The sequence below is a fragment of the Aythya ferina genome (assembly GCF_964211825.1).
Source record: "Aythya ferina genome assembly, chromosome: 10".
Classification (NCBI taxonomy): domain Eukaryota; kingdom Metazoa; phylum Chordata; class Aves; order Anseriformes; family Anatidae; genus Aythya; species Aythya ferina.
This window is the reverse complement of record NC_140306.1, coordinates 17,830,160-17,852,221: the sequence shown is the minus strand read 5'-3', so window position 1 is coordinate 17,852,221 and position 22,062 is coordinate 17,830,160. Positions and strand designations below refer to the sequence as shown.

General features: G+C 38.0%; 1 protein-coding gene across 2 annotated transcripts; it reads right to left on the bottom strand.

The window, feature by feature from the left end:
- Positions 1-10,271: 10,271 nt before the first annotated feature.
- LOC311441923 (haloacid dehalogenase-like hydrolase domain-containing 5) lies at positions 10,272-20,438 on the bottom strand. Of its 2 annotated transcripts, XM_084530580.1 has the most exons (9): positions 20,279-20,438; positions 19,382-19,591; positions 18,437-18,549; positions 17,768-17,861; positions 16,522-16,555; positions 15,482-15,656; positions 13,338-13,526; positions 12,351-12,544; positions 10,272-11,478 (listed from the first exon to the last, which is right to left on the bottom strand). In XM_084530580.1, exons 1-9 carry the CDS (start codon positions 20,396-20,398, stop codon positions 11,399-11,401), a joined length of 1,209 nt encoding a protein of 402 aa, XP_084386706.1. In that variant the 5' UTR covers positions 20,399-20,438; the 3' UTR covers positions 10,272-11,398. The 2 variants fall into 2 exon arrangements, with proteins under 2 accessions (XP_084386706.1, XP_084386705.1); XM_084530579.1 differs by having other exon boundaries at positions 10,272-12,544; positions 20,279-20,437.
- Positions 20,439-22,062: the final 1,624 nt, after the last annotated feature.

The following is a 22,062-nucleotide window of genomic DNA, read 5'->3' as shown; positions in this document are numbered from 1 at the left end:
CTGCCTGCAGGTTCCTCTGTTTCAGTCAGAACACATGAAGTACAGAGTCAGTGATTTGTTCGCTGCCTTTTCAAATGATGGCACCCAGCAGTTGAGGTTAGTTTTCATTTTGCTGCAAAAAGACTTAGACTATGGACGGCTTCAGCTCAGCATTGTTTACTAACTCCTGAGTCTTCCACATTATAACAAGTGTAATGCAAGTTGCCGTGTTGTACCTAACTGAACAAAGAAGAACAAAGAAACAGATGGAAGACTTGTGATTTTTTTTCAGGTTAGCAGCAGAGTGACACAACCTGACAGCTTGAGCTGTCAGTAGTGAGAGGCTATTTCAGTTAGAGTTTCTTGTTCTATTGGTAATAGCACAGTACTTACTAGATTGATAGCTTCTTAACCAGAAATACATTAGACAGTAAACAGAAGCTCACTCCCTTTCTGAAGGCTTTTGTTAGATCCATCACTTGCACACGCAGCTATGTAATTCAGGTAGTAGGAAGCCCCTCGTGTTGGTTCAATTCCATTAGTCCTGTTGGAACCAAAAGGCTGCCTGGATGAAGAGAGTGAGTAGCCATAAACCTGGGATTTACAGGTAAAAAAACTATTTCACCTCTCAGGTTGTAAATGTGCACTGATGTACATCCAGTGAATAATTCAGCAGCACATGACCAGAGTTCATAGCGTAAACATTTGCCAAGAATCCTGTTTACTGGCAGTTGAACATTAACAAGAGTATGGTGCAGTAATAGCTTTTAAGCAGATCTCCTTGGTTGACCATGTATCTGCATTAATATGTATTGTTTGGTTTTGGCAGTACCCAAAGTGTGCAAAATATTACATAAACACAGAAGGGAACATTGATCCCTGCCCTGTAACAATTCAGAGTGGAATGCAGAGGCAAATACTGAAATGAAATCATCAGCAGAATGTGGTTCCCGGAGTGTGGGCAGTTATCCTTTGTATTGATTTGTGATTTAAGCTAATTTTATCTCCAGTTACTCATCCGGCCTGCCACGAATGGAATTTTTACAAATATTTATTATGTAAATATTATATAATATGTCAGCCCAGAAACCTACTAATATTTGTTTTGTAAAACAAATTTAAAACAAAAACACTTAAGAACGGAGGAAAAGTCCTAATGATTTTATCCCTCTCCCTGTAGTTGAAAGCAGGTCTCTTTGTGGCAGGAGTAACTACAAACCTGAATGGAGCCCAGCTAACACTGCGTAGATTTCTTAGAGCTTCATGGAAAGTTGGGCTCCTTCTCAGTTTTTTCTTTGACTTCAGAGAAGATCAGATTTATTTGAAAAATAGAGCTGATTGTCATGTGTTGCACATTACCGCGGTAAAGGCATTACATCCTGCAGATACTCAAGCAGTAGTACACTTAAATAACATTAAAGCCTTTCCTTGATGCTTCCCTGTCATATGTTGTCCCACTGAGATTCACACCTCCATTATTTAGTCTCCTAGCCAGCCAACTTGTGTCGAGTTGATCATTTGAATGTTTTTGGCCATCTCATGCCAATACCGAGGGATCTGGGATGCAATAACATTGTTAGTTTCCCTTCGTGGAATTGTGTTTCGTAGTGCTATAATGTGAGTCTCTTTAAATTTTGGATGTATTTATATGTTATTTCATTAGTAGAAATCATTAACTTTATGCATCCTACTTCCAAAACATTTCTATATTAACAGACCACTGACGTTTACCCTATTGCATCATTTTGTGTAAACACACCAGAAGAAAATGAAAATGAGAACAATAGGTGCTTTGTGAAACTGAAATACAGTTACTCTCCTTTTGATACCTTCCAACCTTGGAGAGTGCTCAGTTTAACCCTGCAGTCATTTTCTGTGGAGACTTCACAGAAACAAACCAGGTTCTGGGTAGAACAAGCCACGAGTAAAGAGCTGGGGAAAATCCAAGGAAAGGGGAGCAAGTACGTGTACTGTCGTGAAGCGGTAGTTTTCCCGTGACTCGCTTCACCACAGGAGTTTATGCTCACCACGCAGCTTGTATTCCCACTCTTGTGGTTCACGTACTAAGGCAATTAGAAACCAGAGCAACAGATCAATGCCGTGGGTAGTTCATAGTGGAACTGAAAGGAGACAAATCCCAGAGCTTAGGCTAATCACCCTAAACACTTTGTATCATTTGAGAAAGGGTACTTTTTTTTTTGATCAACTGAAAGGCATTTTAGATTTACAAATTGGCAATAAAATATGCCATATTGTTAACCCCTACAGCCTAATCATCTCATTTTACTGCGGTTCCATGAATTATGGTGACTTCAAGAGTCACAGAACAGAGCCCTTCGTCTGTTTTGGTCTGTTCTCAGATTTGACATTTCTTTTCCTTCAGAGAAGATGACATTCATAGATTTGGGAAATACTGTCTCAGATTTAATTTTGTAGTATCTTTTGGTGCTGACCATCCTACTGAGGTTTTGGTCTGAGGAAAGATTCCTGGGTGTGTTAGTTTTTGCTGACCAGGTCATGTCAGATTTCTTTCAACTCTACTAAATTAAGTTTTAGAGCTATTCAGAGCAGCAAAAATCTCAGATGTAAGCACTTAAATGCACTCCCCACTGTGTACTTTAGGGAAAAGCAAACAAACAAACTATCCCATAACTAGGTGTTCTGATTTCCAGCACAAGTTTAGCCCTCTGTATCCCTTTTATCATTTCATTTTAGTTTACTCAGAAAAGAGCAAGGTTACAAAATTAAAACAGACCAAGGCAAAGGGATATTTGCCATTTGTGGAACTGTTGCCAGAGGTTAGATGAAAAGAGACAGCACACATCCTATCCCAATTTTAGATATCAGTCATATTAAAGAAACACTAAATGCTAAAAATGCACTTCAAAATAATTATTCAAAGGAAAAAGGGTTGTGATTTTTTTTTTAACTGTGTCTTTTAAACAAAGATTTCGCCATGAACACTGATACAGGCAGTTACCCATGTCACATTTGTAACTTCAGGTGTGACTGAAGGCAGACTGTCAACAACTGTCTACAGTCAACAGCCAGTAGAAAACCAGCGAACAGAGTAAGTTCACAAGAATGAGAAAAGTGAAGGCTTGAGTTAGTGAAAAAGGATTTTATGTTTTGTCTTGTTAAATCTGATAGCTTTAGTCAATGTTTACTCAGTTCAGAGAACTAATTTCCTTCCCAAAGGTAAAATAAACTATACAAGTAGCTCCATTTTTTTCTGCTTTTGCTTTTGTTTTTAAATAAATTTGGCAGCTGTCTATACTGAACAAGAGGGGACTGATAAACCAGCTAAGCATATGGTAACAGACACTGTCCTCCAGGGACATCCTCTGAGAATCTTTAGAAGATCAGATTCAATGTCACCGGGATCACAAACTGATAACAAAACTATTGAGGCTCTTTATCTTTAAAAGGTCATTTTCCATGTTTGTTTTGCAAGACGTTTTTAGACTTCGGTTGAGTTACTTTCAGTTTGATTATTGAATTGAACTGAACTGCTGACACTGATTTCTACTTTCTTTCTGCCTCAAATTCACCAGAAAAATGAGGAACAGATCTTAGCACAAATCTCTAAAGGGCCACCAGATAAACTGTAACCAACAAGGGTTTTGTACACACGTAACTACCAGTCTCCTGGCCCTGTGATAGTGACTTAAGATCTTTAACTTGTATATCTGATACTGTACTCTCAAAAACGTCAATTGTCTAGCTCTGCCATCATTCACCTGATGAGGTAGTGCAAGTAGGTAGGTACAGCATCTTCCCAAAGCTGCTTCTATCTAAGCCACTTCTATCTAAAGCTCACTTAACCCATTCAGAAATTGATATTACAGCTAAATTACTACAAATGTACTATTTTCTTTGAATTTAGTCATAAAAATAACAAAATATTTTCCTACATTTATATTTTTAAATCGTAAAGTCTAGATGAAGATACTAAAAACAGCAGTCCCCTATTTTAAGCTTGCATACTTAAAATGCAATGTAGCTGACTACACTGTAGGAGTTTAAATCCTAAGTCCCCACAAACTCACTAACACATCTTAAAGTACACCCTATGTGAATGTAATAGCTAGCTAAAAGGATCCAAGTTTCTGTAAATGTTAGCTTAGAAAAAGTACCTGACATATGACCAGGATCGGGGCAAGCTAGCAATCAATTAAAAAAAAAAAAAAAAAGACACTTCTCCAGACAAAAGCATGGGAAAACATTAAATGGAAGACGATTTCCTTAGAAATTGTCTTTTAAAGCATCTGACCAACACCAGCAGTATACTTCCAAAAGGCAGTCTCTTTCCAGTAACCACCAACAGCCAGTTACCCTGCAGCGTTCTCTAGAGCAGGTGATGAACAACACCCATTGCTTCTGCACTAAGTTCTGTAAGCAGTGCAGATGTAAGGAGGTGATTTTGGGTATCAAAACTATTGCATGTGAAAACAAGGGTATGAAAGATTGTCCTTTGAATATGGCATGCAAACTTATCTTGACTACTTGAAGCTACTTTTAAGGAGTGAATTAAGAGCTGCAGTTTCCACGGGATTAAAGCTTCAGACAGATGCCTACCAATGTCTTCAAAAGTATCTAATTCCCACTGGGAGAAGGAAAAAAAAAAAACAAAAAAACAAAAAACTTGTGTGGAACTGGGTTTGCATTAGGGGGAAATCAAGGGGCTATCAGAAAAAAACACTTTCATGCAAAGGGCAGAGCCATCCTCATTATTCTGTAATTGTCATGTTCATTCCCTATTTCCGTGCTGTGCATAGATAAACATTTTTCCCTTTGCAAGCAGTATTAAAATAGATCATTCTAGGTATGAAAAGTAGTTTGACACTTGGCAAAAGAAAATGCTATGTATGTTTTCTTAAGGAAGTGACATATTGATGAGGAGAGTAAATTTACTAATACAGCTTGGTGGTGTAATGTACTCACCACGTGGAGTTGTGTTTGAATGGTGCTACATAAACTTACCGCTTCGGGACCTGGGAAGCCAATGCATGAGATCAGACACCGTTCCGCTTCCCAGGCATAATATCCTGAGCAGAAGGTGAATTTACTTATTTGTAACTGTTTAAAGATTTGTCTTATTTTGTCTGTGTGGAGAAATGCTAAGATTTTTGATAGTCTGATACACTCAGTGTTGTCAACAATCTTTTCCCTCTTTTGTGCCTCACTCACTGGTATCTGATAATTTATATAAAACCCAGTCTCCAGAGGATGCACGACCCTAGAGACTAGATAGCATTCAAGTGAGTCTGGCTCACACACCTGTTGGGGAGAAAATACAAATCTCTAATTCATATTGAATTCATTCAATGCATTCCAAAATGATTTGAGGGGTTGAGAGGATAACAGTGTTACAATTATTCTGCATTTTCTAGGACAAATTTGTTGCTGTTTTTCAAGGTTTCTTCAAGAGATGCAGGCTATACATTTCTAATCATCAGTAACTACTTTGCTTACCACAATATTGACTAGATCATTTGGAATATGAGGAGACAAGGGAGCAAGCTTGCATACTACAGTATTTTTTTTTATACTTTACTTTCATCTATTTATGAATTCGTTATGAAAAATATTTTTAAACAGATATGAAACCTGCTTTTTGTTGTGAATTGTAGTGTAGTGGATACATTGTACTGTGTATCATTAAAAAGGTTTAATTAAAGTAAACATCTGGCAATTAGTATCTTTTGTTATTTTATACATGTACCTTGCTTTAGTTTATCAGAGACAAAAATTAAGATTTTAAGAAATTCTCTATCCTTTTCTATAGTGCTGTGATGGTCTTCTAATTTAACACAAGGTAGTTCAACGTACTCCATTAAACAAGCAGTACTTAATTCTTCCTCTAATACCTACAACTGCTCATCCCTTACAGAAATGAATGCACATAGAATTGATTCAAAGTCTTCCATGTGCAAATGGAAGACTAGAGGTGTAACTAGGGGTGCAAGTAACTTTTTTCAGTGTTTACAGTCAAGTATAAACAATGTGATTAAAACTGCCTTCCCTAGCGGACATTTAGATCCTGGATTGTTTTTGATTGCTGTAAATTAAACAAAACAACACCCCTTTCTTTTTACATGTCCCTTTAATTCTAGCATCAGTAGATGAACTAAACAGACTGTTAACACCAGCCAAAATCTCCCCTTGCGCACCCTTAAAACTGTGAACAGGCAAACCTAGTCAGAAAATGTTATGCTGAGAAACAAACAAACACATGAAGAAAGAACAACCCCCTGCTCTGATCTGTGCGGCCCTTACAAATTCAGTAAGTGCATGCAACTTACAGATTAAAAGCATTAGCAGGTCTCCTTCAGTTTCTTGTGGAAAAAATCCAGGACAATGCTTAGTTGGTTTATTACAGATGAATATAACAAACATTTCAAAGGCACTTCCTACATTTCTAGAAACCTTTCCTTGAATTATCTAGGACTGTGGAATAGTTTGGATACAGGAGGATATTTATAGCACAACTATTTTTTTATCATTAGTAAGGCAAGCTGGATTTTATTATGTAGCTTTAATCTGAAAAAAAAATAGAGTTTTTAGAGTGTAAATTCACTAAGTATTTTTCCCCCCATCTACGGTCAGGATCTCAGCTGTTAAACTAGCAAAAACATGTTCCATAAAAAAGCAATGAGACTCAAGTCCTGTTGAAAATCCATTTCTCACTCTGAGAAATATTCTTACCTATTCAACAGGTACTGCTTCTGCTACAAGAGGTTAATCTCTAGTAAACCCATGTGGGTGCTTAACTCTACATGGTTAGCACAATAAAGGATTCAGAGCCTGACATTCAAGATCAAAGAGGAGGGATAACTTTTAATTAAGATCAGTAAAAGATTCTAGCTCAGCTGATTTTCAGATTTTTGGGTTTACTGTGTGTGTACCACCTGAGACATTTGGAATACCTACTGATCTGTTTTATTCACAAAATCGACCACAGAAATACTCTTTTGAAACTTTCAACATGCAGGCTATTTCAATGTTGAACACAGGATATATTTCATCACCCAAAAATCCAACCTTGTATATACAAAAGATCTGAACACAGACTCAGTCAACTATCAGAACCAAAGGTCTGGGCAAGTTCACATACCTTCAGCTGTCTGTGCAATTAGGATAATTTAAAACAATATTTATGTGCATCAATTTCAAATGTATTTGCACATCAGGGTACAAAACCCTATTCAGATAGTATGAAGCTGCACTGTGTTGTCTCCATATCACTACGTGCTGATACTGTGCTTGGAGCTTGATAAACTGCACTCTGAAAATAATTGCTTCTAACAATTAATTTACCCAGTTGAGATTCAGTTGTAGCTGTAGGGAACAAATTTACTTACATTGGCAAAATCCAAGTTTAGCAACATGTTTCTGTGAATCATTCTGTTAGTTTTCTATGCATCACCTCTAAATACTTTTTGAGCCAAGAGACGATAAATTGAAGTTCTGAAAATACAGTGCAAAGAAAACAGGACTGTGGTATGATACCAGCCTCTGCAAATCCATCCACTGATGAAACAAAAACCAAACGTTCCAGAGCCTTTCAACTGCATGACCTTCCCACATTTTACATGAAAAGACAACACTGTCACTTCCATGCCCCAGCTGCTTATTTTCTTGTTGAACAAAGTCCAAACAATTTTGAAAAACACACAAACCCTAAACATAGCTAAAAGCATAGCTCATGCCAAAACTGAACACTTCTGATTCATTTGAAATTATCTATAGCAAGATGTGTCTTTCTCAGCAGCTGGGAGAGGTTTTAAGAGCACCAAACTCTGAGCTCATCTCTCAAATGAGCTCAGAGCATCTCTCGATTCCTGACAGGAAAAACTTACTAAGGAGGGATCAAATGCTTAGTACTTGTTTGGAATCAAAAGAGGAAGGGAATTAGAAGATGCTAGAATTTTAAGTGAACACTGTCTCTTACTATTTTTAAGCATTTTGTCTTTTTCAAGGTCTGCCCAGCTTATATTAACCCTTACCGAGCTGGAGTTCTGTCCACGAGGATGGAGAACTGAAATATAGCAGGCCTTGGGGAACTGTGTGGGGGCAATGGTTTCTCATTTTACTACTTATAAAGCATATATTCATAAATAAATAAATAATCCACAGAGACGGAAGAGGTTTGCAGTGCTCTGACTTGCCCTGCTTTGCCTGCCCGGCGCAGTGCCTGGGCTGAGGTAAAGCCAAGATGGCGGACAGCGCCTCCCGCCGGCCGCCCTCAGAGCAAACCTGACCGGGGTTTCGTACCCCTGGAGAATGTGGTACAAAAACTGGCGCAGATTCTGCTTCTCAGGAGGTATCCCCTCGTTTCACAAATAAATTCACTTCTTAATGAACTGCCCCATACTTTTGGGTTCAATCTTCAGTTTTGGTGAAAAATAAAAACCCGACTACAGTTACAAAGGCAGTTGTGTGTCTGCAAGGGGCAGGGATTTTTCCAAGGGCAAAACAAGTCCCTCAGCAGGAGCTGCTTGCAGCTAGGCATGGGCTGCACTGGGTCCATTTGAGAAAAAAATTCCTTTGAGAAATACTTGTGAGCTGTATTCATGCAGCTTTTCATAGAATCAGAGAATATCCCAAGTTGGAAGGGACCCACAAAGTCCCAGCTCCTGACTCCATGCAGGACTACCCCAAAATTCAGACCATATTACTAATGAACATAGTACAAACACTTGTGAAACACTGAAAGGCTTGGTGCTGTAACTACATCCTTGGGGAGCCCATTCCAGTGAGCAACCACCCTCTCAATGAAGAACCTTTTCCTGATATCCAAGCTGGAATGTTGAGGAGCATGCACCACTTTGTTTATGTGAAAAACAAAGATATTAATTACCAATTAATATCTGTTCATATTTATGGCAGATAAGTCTGGACCGTTGCATTTTTTTAGCTTTTAGAAAGCATGCCACATGCATCCTCTCACAGGACCAAGGCAGAAGTACTCCAGGAAAGCACCTCATCCACTTCTGCAGCTCACAGGTATTCAGTCCACAGAAGCATCCCAAATTCATACCATCTTTTTTTTTCTCCCTGAAAGTCCTGTTTCTGTGCCTGCCCAGGACTCCCCCATTAGTACAGTAAACTGCTTTGTGACCACCTCATCCACATCAAGGCAATGTTAGCTATTGTGATAGTAACTCTACTGCAATGTTCTGACACTTCTTTTTTGCAGTTCTCATCTGTATCACTTCCTGAGCGAACAGGAGGCGAAATTCAAATAAGAAGTGTCAGTGTAGTATCTTTGTTTGTAAGACATCAAACAGTATAATGAACAATAATGCCTGCTTTTTCAGCAGTCATATTAATAAAAAGGTAAAGATGACAAGTCTTTTGCTGGAATTCAGTAAAGTAGACTGGTATGGAAGCATTTTGGCACAAACATTTTCTCTAGAATTTTAAATTAAAGTGCAAACTAGACTGGGAGTCATTGAGGGAGGAACACATGCTTTTCTACTCACCTTGCAAAGTGTGAGAACCTCTGGCAAAGAGATGCTATACCACTAACATCAGTAGTATTTCGAATTCTGCAGTGAAAGTGTTCAGTATGCATTAACACTGGAACATGGCAATGAGGAAAGAGTTTGCTTTCAGGCTCCATTGCTAGCTCTATGTCAGTTGTGGTTGCTGTAATAATTAGAGAATACAATTTAATTCCAGCGCACTTAGTTCAGCAACACCATAATGAAGTTGTAGGAGCATCTAGCAAGCGGGTGCTGTGAGGTCTTCCACATTCAGCAAGAGCTCCAGATAAACATTCTCAAAGGTAACTCACTATATCCCTTCAAATCTTTAATTTTTTTTTTTCATATTTCACCAAGACGTCTGCCCAACTCACTAGTATACCATGACCTGTGCCTACTATGCTAACATTTCTCTTAAGTTTTGTAGTAGTTCCAATATATATGTCACCATGCATGGTAACAACTACCTGTTTTTTTTTTTGTTTTGCGCTGGTACAGCTCCAAATCTAGTAGCACCCTAGAACACTACTGGGACTCAGTCATACATTCATCTGAAAAATCACATTAAAGATAACTCAAGCAGACTTATCATTGCAAATGATCTGAGGACTACAGACTGAAAACCATCCTCCTTTTAGTGTAGTGAAAAAACAGCAGCCTGATTAGTAGCCAAACATAAGCATTTTAAGTTACTGTTTTCATGAGGAATGAAGTTTAAAAGTATATACACAGTTCTTTCATGAACCTTTTGAAATGTTCATGCATATTTTTGGGGGAAAAAGAATAAAATGGAACAACATGTTCTTCATCAACTTCCACATTTTTATTTCTTGCTTTACTGATGGTCTAAAACTGTTTCCAATAATAAAGAGCTCTGCAACATGCTTCAGTATTGAAACAACACATCTTCAGTTATCTTGTCATCTTACAAAACCATAACTACACTCTGTACTTAGAAGGATTTGGCATACTTTGCAAATAGTTGGCATATTACAGAAATGTGCTTTAAGAAGTAGATAAATATTCACTTGCTGTAACAATAAGAAAGGCAAGAATATGCAGCTATAATATTTCCCCAGTGAAGAAAAAGGAGATACAGTTTGGAACACTTTCCTTAAACTTAGAAGCCTGGATCATGCAAGGTATGTTGAAAGTTACTTATGAAATATTACCAGTACATGAATCAACAATCTTGATTGTTGAGAGAGGGACTAGAGTGATTTGCACATGGAAAAAACACAAGATAAACCTGACTGCATTGTAACAATTTTGATCTCTTCATGACATGAAGAGTTTTCAGATTTTGAATTCACGATAATAAACAGTGAAGAAGTTGGCCAGGAAGTCATTTCTCTTCATGCCACCACCTGTCTAAAATGGAAGACCCACAGATTTCACAGATTTCTGTGTAAGTTGACTTTGTTTTTAAATACACTTAATTGATTTATGTTTGCCAATCAATAAAGGACAGACATAACTCGTCTCACAAATACACTGTTACAACCAATAGAACTATTTTCAAAGATATCTTTTGGATTAAAATGTTTAAAAGTATTTTACAAAAATAAGGTAAAATAAATTACTTCTTTTTAATGAACAGATATAAAATCCGTGAACCAAACACATGACATTGACACAAAGAAAATATATTAATCTAAAGGCCAGTTAACTACCACAGTGGTATGAAGCTTCAAGTATATTACTAGGCACTTTTTGCCCAAATAACAGTCACACATTCAGTGGAGAAGTCCAGCTGAGAGAAATGCCTGAAAATTTCTAAAACTTTCTAAAATTCTAGATTTCCCATAGAAGTGCAAATAAAAAGGTAACAACAAAAAGGCCAGCTATTACGCCATGCAGAACAGCCATGGTTAGCTGCCTTTCTTCTGTTCAGCTTTGCAGGAGTTCTAAAAATGGTGTTTAACAACTCAGCCTTCATCAGCTGATATGGGCATTTCTTTTACAGATTTACATGTCAAAGTAGAGAGGCAATGCAGCCACAGACATACTGCAAAAACAGATAAGAAGAAAGGCTGTGGGGTTACATGTGAGTACAAAGAAGCAGAACATACTTGAATTTAGCATTTATTTGAAGCAACATATTTGAAAAAGTGCACAGTACTTGCAGAATACTGAGAAGTCTGCATTACTGTGCTCATTACCAACCAATTTCTAATCGTGTGAACAACCCCAGCATCACAAAGACCCCCAAAAGTTAGAAGCTAAATCTTTCAGCAAACAAAAAAATGAACTGTCACGTGGCAATTTAAGTACCAGTAACACACACAAGCTATTACGATAAAATAGCTTAAAAAAAAACAAAAAAAAAAAAAAAAAAAACACAAATAGGATGAAAATAAAGGGCAACCAAAGCAAGAAATTACATATTTTCAATACTTTAAAAGTATGATTTATACTTAAGTAATTTTATATTAAGTATATTAAGCACAGATTTTTAATGTATATAATTTTATATTAGGTACATTTAGTACATTAACCTGTGCTCATATATACTTATATGTATATAAATTTATAGAAGTTTATATAAATGAAAAAGTAAAAAAAAAAAAAAAAAAAATTTAGAAAGTTTGTGGCATGATTTTAAAGCACGCTGTTGGATTTGGGAGGTGGGAAGGAGCATAGCACTGAGTAGACCTTAAGAAATCTTGTCGTATCAATTAGGAGCAAAGTTCTCCAGATGGAAGATCAGGTCTACAGCAGCATCAACATCTGGTACAATATGATCTGGTTCTACTAAACCGGGATCAAACCTAAAATCTCTGTGGCCATGGAACACTGTTTCAGTTATGCTCTCCTTGGTATCCAAGGGTGCCTCTGTGTGAGGATTATAAACCCCAGTACAAACGAGAACAGACCTACAGTGAGTAGCAGCAGCAGATGCTAATTCATTCTCCCAACTGTTGTCTATTTCATCATCCTGAGAGAGAGCAGCAGACCCTCTGCCTCCAGCAACTTTTGCCTGAATCTGTGTTTTTGAACCTTTTCTGGAGTTCTTCTCTTCAAGATAGCGATTGTAAAGGTTAGCACCATAGACATCAGTCATGAGATTATCTCTGGAAATGTAAGAAGTTTAGTCAGCAACACAATTTTAGTTCTCTGATTTCAATTCATAAGAGAAGACATTTTTAAGGGTTTGATTTAACAGTTTAATTTGCGCTTTACGTAACTTCATGTGGATGTAGACAGGAAGAAATCCAAATATATAGCTATTTTATTATGCCATTGTATCAACTATGACATTTAACAGGAGTAATTCTCCATACTGAAAATTGCAGACGTGGGTAAGCAGGAAAGGAAATCAAGAATAAATTTCACCAGTCCATGAATGAACTTACTTTATTTCCAAACATCTTGAAGATTCTGGAACAGTCCCTAATATAACAGAGCTTTATCTCAGTCTATGGAAAGGATTCTATGATGCCACTACATGCACAGTAGTGCATGACCAAGCTTAATGACACCACAAATCAATTCTAGCTCTACATTCCTTAAAATTCTATTTTCTACTCAAAGCTTGTTAGGGTTATACCAGTAACTAACAAAACAGTCCTCCCACTGCCTTTTTGTTAAAGGCTTACAGAGTATATAAGAGAAATTTTAAGAAATGGACATATAAACCAATTTTTGCACTTCTACAGAAATTACACATAGAAAGAGCTAAGTATTAAGTTTCAAGATTAGAAACAATGAGGTTTGAAATCATAAAAAAGTACAACATGGTGCCAAGAATGTTAGGAAGTCCCAATGGTGGCATAATGATCCCAACTAACCAAGTAAGAGCTGGGTATTTTAGTTTGCTGGTATTATCTCACAAGTAATTACCTCACTAGACTTATAACATCTTACCCAACAGCATAGAGAGTTTGAATAGGTTGCTTCCATTGTCTTTCTGCTGCTTGAGTCCTGATAAGGTATTCTGCGTACTGATAGGTCAGTTCACTAGGCTTGCCCATTAAGGCCTCATATTTCAGATCTTTGCCAGTGATCTTCTTGTAAATGTTTTCCAAACAAACCATGAATGTTCCATGCCCAAACCTAAAAAGATAAAAAGGCCTTGTGACAAATCAAATTTTATAAAGTATACAGCAAAAAATTAGATTCTTTTTTTAAGGAATAAATCATATCCTGTTACCATGAATTTTCCCTCAATTTGCATGCAACATTTCCACAGCTGTTTCAGTAATAACTAGGTGCTGATTAGCTGAACAATGAAGACCTTAATAAAAAAAGTAATTGGGACAGCACAGACTTATCAGTTTTAAAAATGCAGCAATGATTTGCAATACTGTTGTTTGTATTTAAGCAGGTGCTTCAGTTACAAAAGGGAATTTTTGAAATAACACCTCGCCTGTGATCTGCTCTTTGCAGTGACCAAACAGAATCAGCTGAATTACTAAAGGGGAGATGAAAAGGAAAGTTGGAAACGAACAGAAGGAAAATTAACCTCTTTAACCACAGGAGTATACCAAAATCCACTCTACAGAGAGAGATTACAATCTAAAAACTTCATAGGTTTCTCTCAAGAATAGAAGCAACGGAGAATCATGGAACAAACTATAATTTCACAACAAGCTTTTGAAAACTCAATTATTTTACTCAAGCAAGCTGGTAACAGTGACAATGGCTCATCAATCAAGCCAAACCAAGCCAAGCCAATTAATTTAAAAGATGTAATTTCGTGCTTTAAAAAAGCAGTTTTACTTCATTACTGAAATCAGGATATGGGATTAGGGATGGATTAATACGTATCACTCGAGAAACAAGGAAGCATCAAAAACACTAAGAATAAAAAGTTGCTATACAGCAATCCTATTTTCTGGAGTATACAGAGTACTTTAGAAGAACTGTTAGGTACTCATCTATGTTAGGCACATAGCTGAGTATAGCTGTTCAAACCAAGTATCTACAGCCTAAAAAAAACGTGTAACACTGATCTAATGAGCACCAGAAGTCATCTGAGACATTGTGCTAATAAATTCAGTCTCTAGTGGCCTAGAAATTAAAATAATCTTTAAGAAAAAAGCTAAAAAGTTGGAAACAGTTGTAGCACTTAAGTATGGTAAAGAATTAGTTTTGCCAAATTAACTGTTCATTTCCTTTCTCTACCCTGTTTGTTTAGAAACATGAATAAATCAGGATGCAATTATTTCCAGTATTTATTAGCAACAGCTTAAAACCACATTTTCCAGTAGGGAAGGTAACAGCACTGACATACAAATCTGTCATACTGTCAAGCTCAAATGAAAAAAGAAGATTTCAGTTTTAACACTGGATCTTTCCCAAAGAACACAACTGAAACTATGCGTCTTATTTTCTGTAGATATATTCATTACCTTACTCTAGTTGAAACTATTACATACACATGGTCTGCTAATGTGCTAATTAGAGATGGTCTTTGCAACCAAGTAAGAATACCTGACAAGATCTTCTACCCAAGACCAAGCCCATTATCAAGTCACAATAACAACAATATCTGTTTTGGTGTATGTTCAGTTTTTACTATTTCTTTTTTCTTATGTTCCTTAAACAGTTCACTATGTTGTCTTCAGCTCAAAACCACTGCTTTCAACTAGCAGGGCAATTTCTTCACTCTACCAGAAACTGCAGGGTAGAAAACAGGAATACCAAAAAAGGACCTAATCAAAATGAAAAGAAAAAAAAAAAAAGGGTATTGTTTCCATTTTTTTTTCCTTTGGACAAACTCTAAGGCTCTCAAGCAAAAATTTCTCTATTTTGCAAGTGGGGAAACAAAAAAGGGTCTTAGAAGCACTTTATCTCAGGTAACGTATTTCCCGGATGCAATACTGTAAGCAGTAATAAGGCAGCACTTGCTGAAAGTACACTACTTTTGAAATGTTGTATTCCAAGCTGAGACCTACTGTGAAGCTACATCAAACATTTGTATGAAAACATTGATCATGGATTCTATTGAAAAAGTGAGGGAAAAAATAAGATACAACATGGCATACACACATTGTAATTGCACTTACCTTGGAGACTGTGCTTCAGCTACCCACATCAGATCCATATTACAAGCCAGTACAGGTATATGAGGGTAATTTTCATGGTGATACGGATTTCCAGGATAGCCACTTGTCAGCAAAACATCTATGATCAACTGCAGGTTGGTTTCCCACCTGACTGGCTCCCCAAACAAGACAACAGCTGTAAGAACAAGAATTACAAAACAGAGTTAACAGGGCACCAAACTCTGACACAACTTGGTCTAAAGAGACTGAGCAATTAATTTGATTTAACCATGGACTGATGAAATAGTCGCGTTAGCTTTATGTTTTAACATTACATAACCATTCGTTCATAGACAAATTTTGGAAGTAACAAGACCCCAGTGCAAAATCAACATGTTTAAGAAACTGTTTGATTTTTTTTTTGTATTGGCTAAGTTGCTCCACAGCACTAAGTCTTATGTACCTTTGTGAATTCTGTATGTTTATATACAGTATTAAAATAATCCATCAGTAATGTTATTTTGTTCATCTTAAAAACAAAATTGCAATAGTGTTTCTAGACAACTTTCAGATCTCCAGCAATCATGACCTGGATTTTTTTTTTTATTCCTGAAGTCCAGTTTTTACCTTACCTTCCTGTTTTGCAGACAAAATGGGGATGTGAATATGGCCTACTGAAACAGGATGCTTCTCATACTACAACTCTGCAGTAACCCTCCTGACAACTGCAAGACCAAGACCTGTTATTTCTGAACTCTTCAATTCATTCTTAATATTTAAAAGGAATGCAACAATAGCCTGGTAAAGGAAGACAGAAAAGGAAAGCAGACCTCACCTTCCTTCTGAAGCTTTAAAAATACATGGTTGAAAATTACACATATAAAACAGTTTTCTCATGCTTTATACATTCCATATTAATGGCCAGTGTCACTAATGAGGAAATTTTGGAATTGTCTCAACCAACTTTCTAATGAGGCCAGCAATTCTAATTATACTGAAAAGTACAATAAAGGTATTTCATCTATTAATGGACAGTTGCAAGTTAAGTAAAGATAACTGACCCTCAATCTTGGGAAGCTCCACAGCAGAGGGGTACTGAAATAAGAAAAAAATAAAAGTTTTCTACAAGATTAAACAGCTACTACTATTTTTAACAGAATAAATTCAAGTATAGCTCCCACACTTGCCTTCCACAACACTGACAGGAAACACACACTCTATTTTGGTGCAGCTACTGCTCCAGTACCTGATGTCAGTTTACTTACAAATTTGCATTTCAAGTTCTAACTGAAATCTCGTGGCAAATGGACAGCAGACAAGTTATTGTATTCTACGTATGGAAGCCTTCTACAATCTATTCAACCACCTCTGGGAACATACAAAGCTTCAGCTGCTTATTTCACTTCTGTGTGTTAAGTAAAGTATGGATGTTTATTTTTCTGCAGGAGTAACACAGGCCTCTGTCATTAACACCACATTTGAAACATATTTCTTTAACACTGCTAAGAGAAAATATCATAAAACATCATACAACATTTATTTGCCAAACAGTAGTTTCATGATTTACTTGTCATAGTGACAAACACATGAACATTTTCTTGAACTCTAAAATGTGCATGGTTGAGAAGCAAGACAAACACTGATATAATTAAGAATTGTATGACCCACAAAGAATTTCTTGACTATCCATTGAAAAAAATCTTCATTTACTGACCCTGCATATATTTAATATATGCATGCATTTGATGTGTATGCATACATTCACTTCATATTGAAATTCTGCAAAATTCAGTTGAAACCATGCTGCTTATGTAAACTAACAGTATGTACTGTTAATACTTAACTATACTAACATAATGGTATAAACAAGACAAGCAGTCCTTTGGAGAAAAGTTAGTTATCTGCAAATCATTCTTTACAATCAGATCAACCTCAGAGCCTAAAACAGCAAAGACCATCCCACACTGGAAGAAAAAGCTAATTTCATCTTCCATACATTCACTGAAACCAGTAAGCTTTCCAAAACAGATTTTTAATTAGGTATCTGTAACAAGGTATAAGTTGTCTCACAGCCGTAAGTTACAAAATGTAACGATTTGTTATAAAATTAACATGAACAGAAAAGAAGTCTACAGTTGTTAAAAATGTTGCAATAAAACAAAAAGGGAAACAGAAAAAAAAAAAAAAGCTAAGTCAAAATGCAGCATAAAACAATAGCATTAGCTCTGTAGTTTAAATATGGACTTCTACTGTAGGATGTCATGTAATGATCAAACAAAAAGAATTTAAAACAAAACACAGACTCACCGAAACATCAGGTGTTCTGTCATGGTCAACTACATCCAGCAAAGGGTATTTCTCCCGCAATGTTTCAATGGTGATGGGTTGACTGAAACCAAGGCTGGGAAAACACCAGTTAAGGATACAGAATTGTTTGTGTTCAAAGACTTTTTAAAATCTCAAATTCAATTTTAACATAAGCAGTTTATCATCTAGTAAAGCAAATTATTTAGGAATAAAAGCAACATATTAAAGACTTTTCTTGCATGAGATAAAAAGACGATCATCCCATTCTTTATATACAGAAGATCTGTATGCCTGAAATCTTAAGACAGAAATTATGTAGAGAGCTTGCTCAAAATACAAGATTAGAAGGAAGAATGATTCTAAGAGGGTACAAATCCTTTGCGCCAAAGGATCATTTACAAATATATGCCAAAGAAATAATTCTTTCTTCCTTTCACAGTAAAAAGGCATGTAACAATACAGTGAAAAGTGCAGAATAAAGGAAAGCAACAATCAACAAAGCAACCATTTTCAAAACATACATTTGACGTTAGAGTAGGAACTACCATAGCTTAACAATGAATTCTTAATACTGAATTTGTAGTGTTTAATTATTTGGTCTTCTGAACTCGATTAAGGAAAATACTTAAGCAGAAAGTTGTCATATGTGTTGTTTTTTTTTAAAGATACTCTTGAGCAATATCCAGAAGTGGTCCTTGTCCAGATACAAGGACACATTTTTCATGATAACGTTTGAACATCCGCAGAGGACTGTGTGACATCATCACTTGGTCTTGGGAAATCTGTTTGAAATTTAAGAACAAAAGGAGTTTATTGGCTTTCAGGTAAGTGATCTATATGTAGATTTAATTAACAGGTGTGACAAATTCTATGAATTACAAAACAATCATACATATTTGTATAAAACCCTACCATATCATTTTTTACTAAATTTCACAGTTGAAGTATTGATAACATCTCCCTGTCAAAAAAAACAAACATACATTGCTAATTGATATACGCATTCCTTTCTGCTTCCATAATTCTTCTATTCCACATCAACACAAGTTTTTCTCTCCTAGTTTTACAGAGTTATCAAATTAATTTAGAAAACAAACAAGGAAGATGAACCAGCACTGCTCTAGTTCTAATTGCGGTAGATTTGCTAGACTGCAGCATTGATTTTGTTGTATTAGAAGACCTTCTTCTCCTAGTTTACATATCCCATTCCTTTAATAGCTATGAAAACAGTAAAATGATTATCCTAGAAGATAGAAGACAGATAGAAGGCTCCAGTCTTCACATTATCACTGAAGACATTCAGCTTGCTAGAGCAGCATTTCATGTTACTGGCACACATTTATTTTTATTCAGAAAGAGAAGGGAAGTTTATTCCCACAGTAATAATTTTGCAAAGAAATTCCATTGCTATTTGAAATATCACTACTTTTACCAACGGAAATACCATTGCCATTAGCTTCATAGAGTATTTTTTACTTTTATAATACTTCCAGCAAAGCATTTCAGAGGGCTTAAGGGAAAAGCAAAATTCACTGAGCAGCATTTAATGGAATATAATACATTTGACAATCACTGAAAGTAAATAACTAAAGAAACAGGATTTAAGCTACTCACAGGAACTCCCAGTATATGAGACAATTGATCAGCTTTTTTCTGGCGAAGGCAATTCCCTGCATTGGTGACAAATACCACAGGCACCAAGAACTGTCCCTGAGAATTAACTAGCTTTTGAAAGGCCGTTTTTGCAGCAGGTATTGGAGTCTTTCCTCGTACCAGTACACCATCAATGTCAAAAAGAAACCCAAAGGATGGAAGAACGTTGAGCTGCAAGAAGAAATTTAAAAGAAAGAGTGGATTAGTTATGTCCACATGTATACATATTTGATAAAATATGTGATATCTACACTGCAGTTAACAGACACACTTGCACAGGGGAGGAAAGGATCTTGCATTTTGCCCTTTCTAATACGCCCTATAGGCACACTTATGTGATACAATACTATTGGAAGGGACATACTGACAGAAATCCAGCCCGCTGTGCACTGAGAAGGGCATTTTGCCCATCAAAGCAGCACTTTGTCCCTCATCAATTATTCACTGGGTACATCTTTCCAGCAGCTGGGTACAGCAGAAATGGACACTGCCGTCACCGTGAGAGACAGGAGAGGCAGCTACACTCTCCTTGACAAGATCTCGCTGCTGTCTCCTCTAGAAGCCACAAACTGCATTTTCAAAACCCGTGAGTGAGAGTATATTCCACTGCAAAGCCCAGTTTAATAAGGTCAATATTTTAAAGGTAAGGCAGTGTCAAGTTTCTCTCTCCGAACACCGAGGGAGAGGAGCCGAGCAGGGGGTTCCCTGCGGGTTCCCTGCGGGCAGCAGCGGCACCCGCGCGCCTCACGCCCCGCTCCGACCGGGCGGGCGCCGCCTCCCTCAGGCCCAGCCCCGCGGGACCCCTCCGGGCCCGGCTGCGGCCGCTTCCCGGTCCCACCCGGCCCCGGCCCCTCTCACCTGGCCGCCCCCGCTGCCCTCAGCCGGCGGCTGGGGCCCGCTGGGCGCCGGGAGCCGGAGCGGCCGCCCCGCGGAGCCGCCCCCGAGGAGGCCGCGGAGCGCGGGCAGCCCCCGGCGCATGGCGGCAGCCCCCGGGCACGGCCCCGAGCCGCCGGCCCCCGATCCCCGCCCCACGCCGGCTTCTCCGCCCCGGGCGGGCGGTGCCGAGACCCGGGGAGCCCCGCCCCGGTAAAGGGCCCGGGATCAGCCGGCGGGAGGAGAAGGAGCGGAGCCCGGCGATCCCCGGCCCGTGCGAGGTGCACAGCTCCCCGTCGGGAGCTGGAGCGGCATCGCAGCAGCACTCCCCACCTCGTGAGGCGAGGAACCAAACACAACATACCATCAGTTAACGGGCACCCCACAAAGCTCTCCTTATCTTCCTCATCTGCTAATACGGATTAAGTAAATCCACCGATTTCCTCGTTCTCACCCCCAGCACCCCAGGGAGATCCCGATCCTCCAGTGACTGCGCTGCACTTACCACGACAGAGCAGGGACGGTGTCTTCTGTCTGCACTACTCACGGGGTTGGCACTAAATGAAACAAAGCTGCGTGTGTTTCCAGATCAGAAAAGCACACAGAAAATGATGCAGAGTACAGAACTGTTAAAACGTTGAGGAAGTTATTCCCTCAAATCCCAAGCCAAGACCACGCAGAGCACAGAACTCTGAAGCGGAAAAGAACAGAAGCATTGTAAAATGATTATCGTCACCTGGACACGTTCAACACTGAAGTATTATACCAATGGTGGAGTTACAGGCCTGATAAAATCCACATCTCTACAGCTGCACACCCAAACTAAGAGTTAATGCAGGCATATGACACTGTTGCATTCTCTAGGACAAATACAAGGTCATTTTCATGGCTTTGGCTACAGAAGTGTCCCAGCCCTAACTTCACCAGCCCTGTAACAGCCTGTAAAGCAAACAAAATACAGGTATTTTGCTGTAGGTCACTGCCAAGAAACAATTATTCTGCAATTTATTGGCTCAGACATGGCTGAAGAGAACATTCCACTTAAAAACACTTGGCATTCAGAGCTGCACCATGCTCTGCACAGAGGGTTCAACCAGCTGCCATTGTGCATTGCACAGTTCCAGGCTGCATTTTTATACGTATATTCACTTTGTCTTGGTCAGTGGAGATCAGCATTTGCCTCCAAGACTTCTCTATTTATTATATTGGTCTTACTCAGGACTGTTACAAACTCTCTTGAACACGAATGCAATTACTATCTTGTCCTGATTTTTTCATCATTCTTCCTGTTCACTCATTTTTATGCCTTTTCTCATCATCACATTGCCCTGATCTGTCCATTTTTGTTTTTCATGCTATCAATGTATATAGTGACAGAAAGGACCAACCATAGCTACTACCAATCTCCCAAACTGAATCAGGCCATAATAATTAGTTTGTTTTTTTTTTCTCCTCTAAATCTAGTTCGGTTATCTGCAGTGTATAGCTTAGCAAATCAGCAGCAAGACCTGCATTTTTCTTACAAGTACTCTTCCACTAGAACAAAAACACTAAATAAAATAAAAAAGGACAGTCTAATAGAAGCATGGTTGGCATGGGGCTGTTTACAACTAAACTTTAAATGCCTTTTTGGCAAGGCCATTTGGCAGCTCTAGTTCATTTATTTTTGTTTGCCTTTTCGTCATACTATGGTTTGGTGACTAACACTCCTGAAGCTTGATAAGGACTTAACAGCCAGACTACCAATTTATTAAGCTCCAGGAACTCCG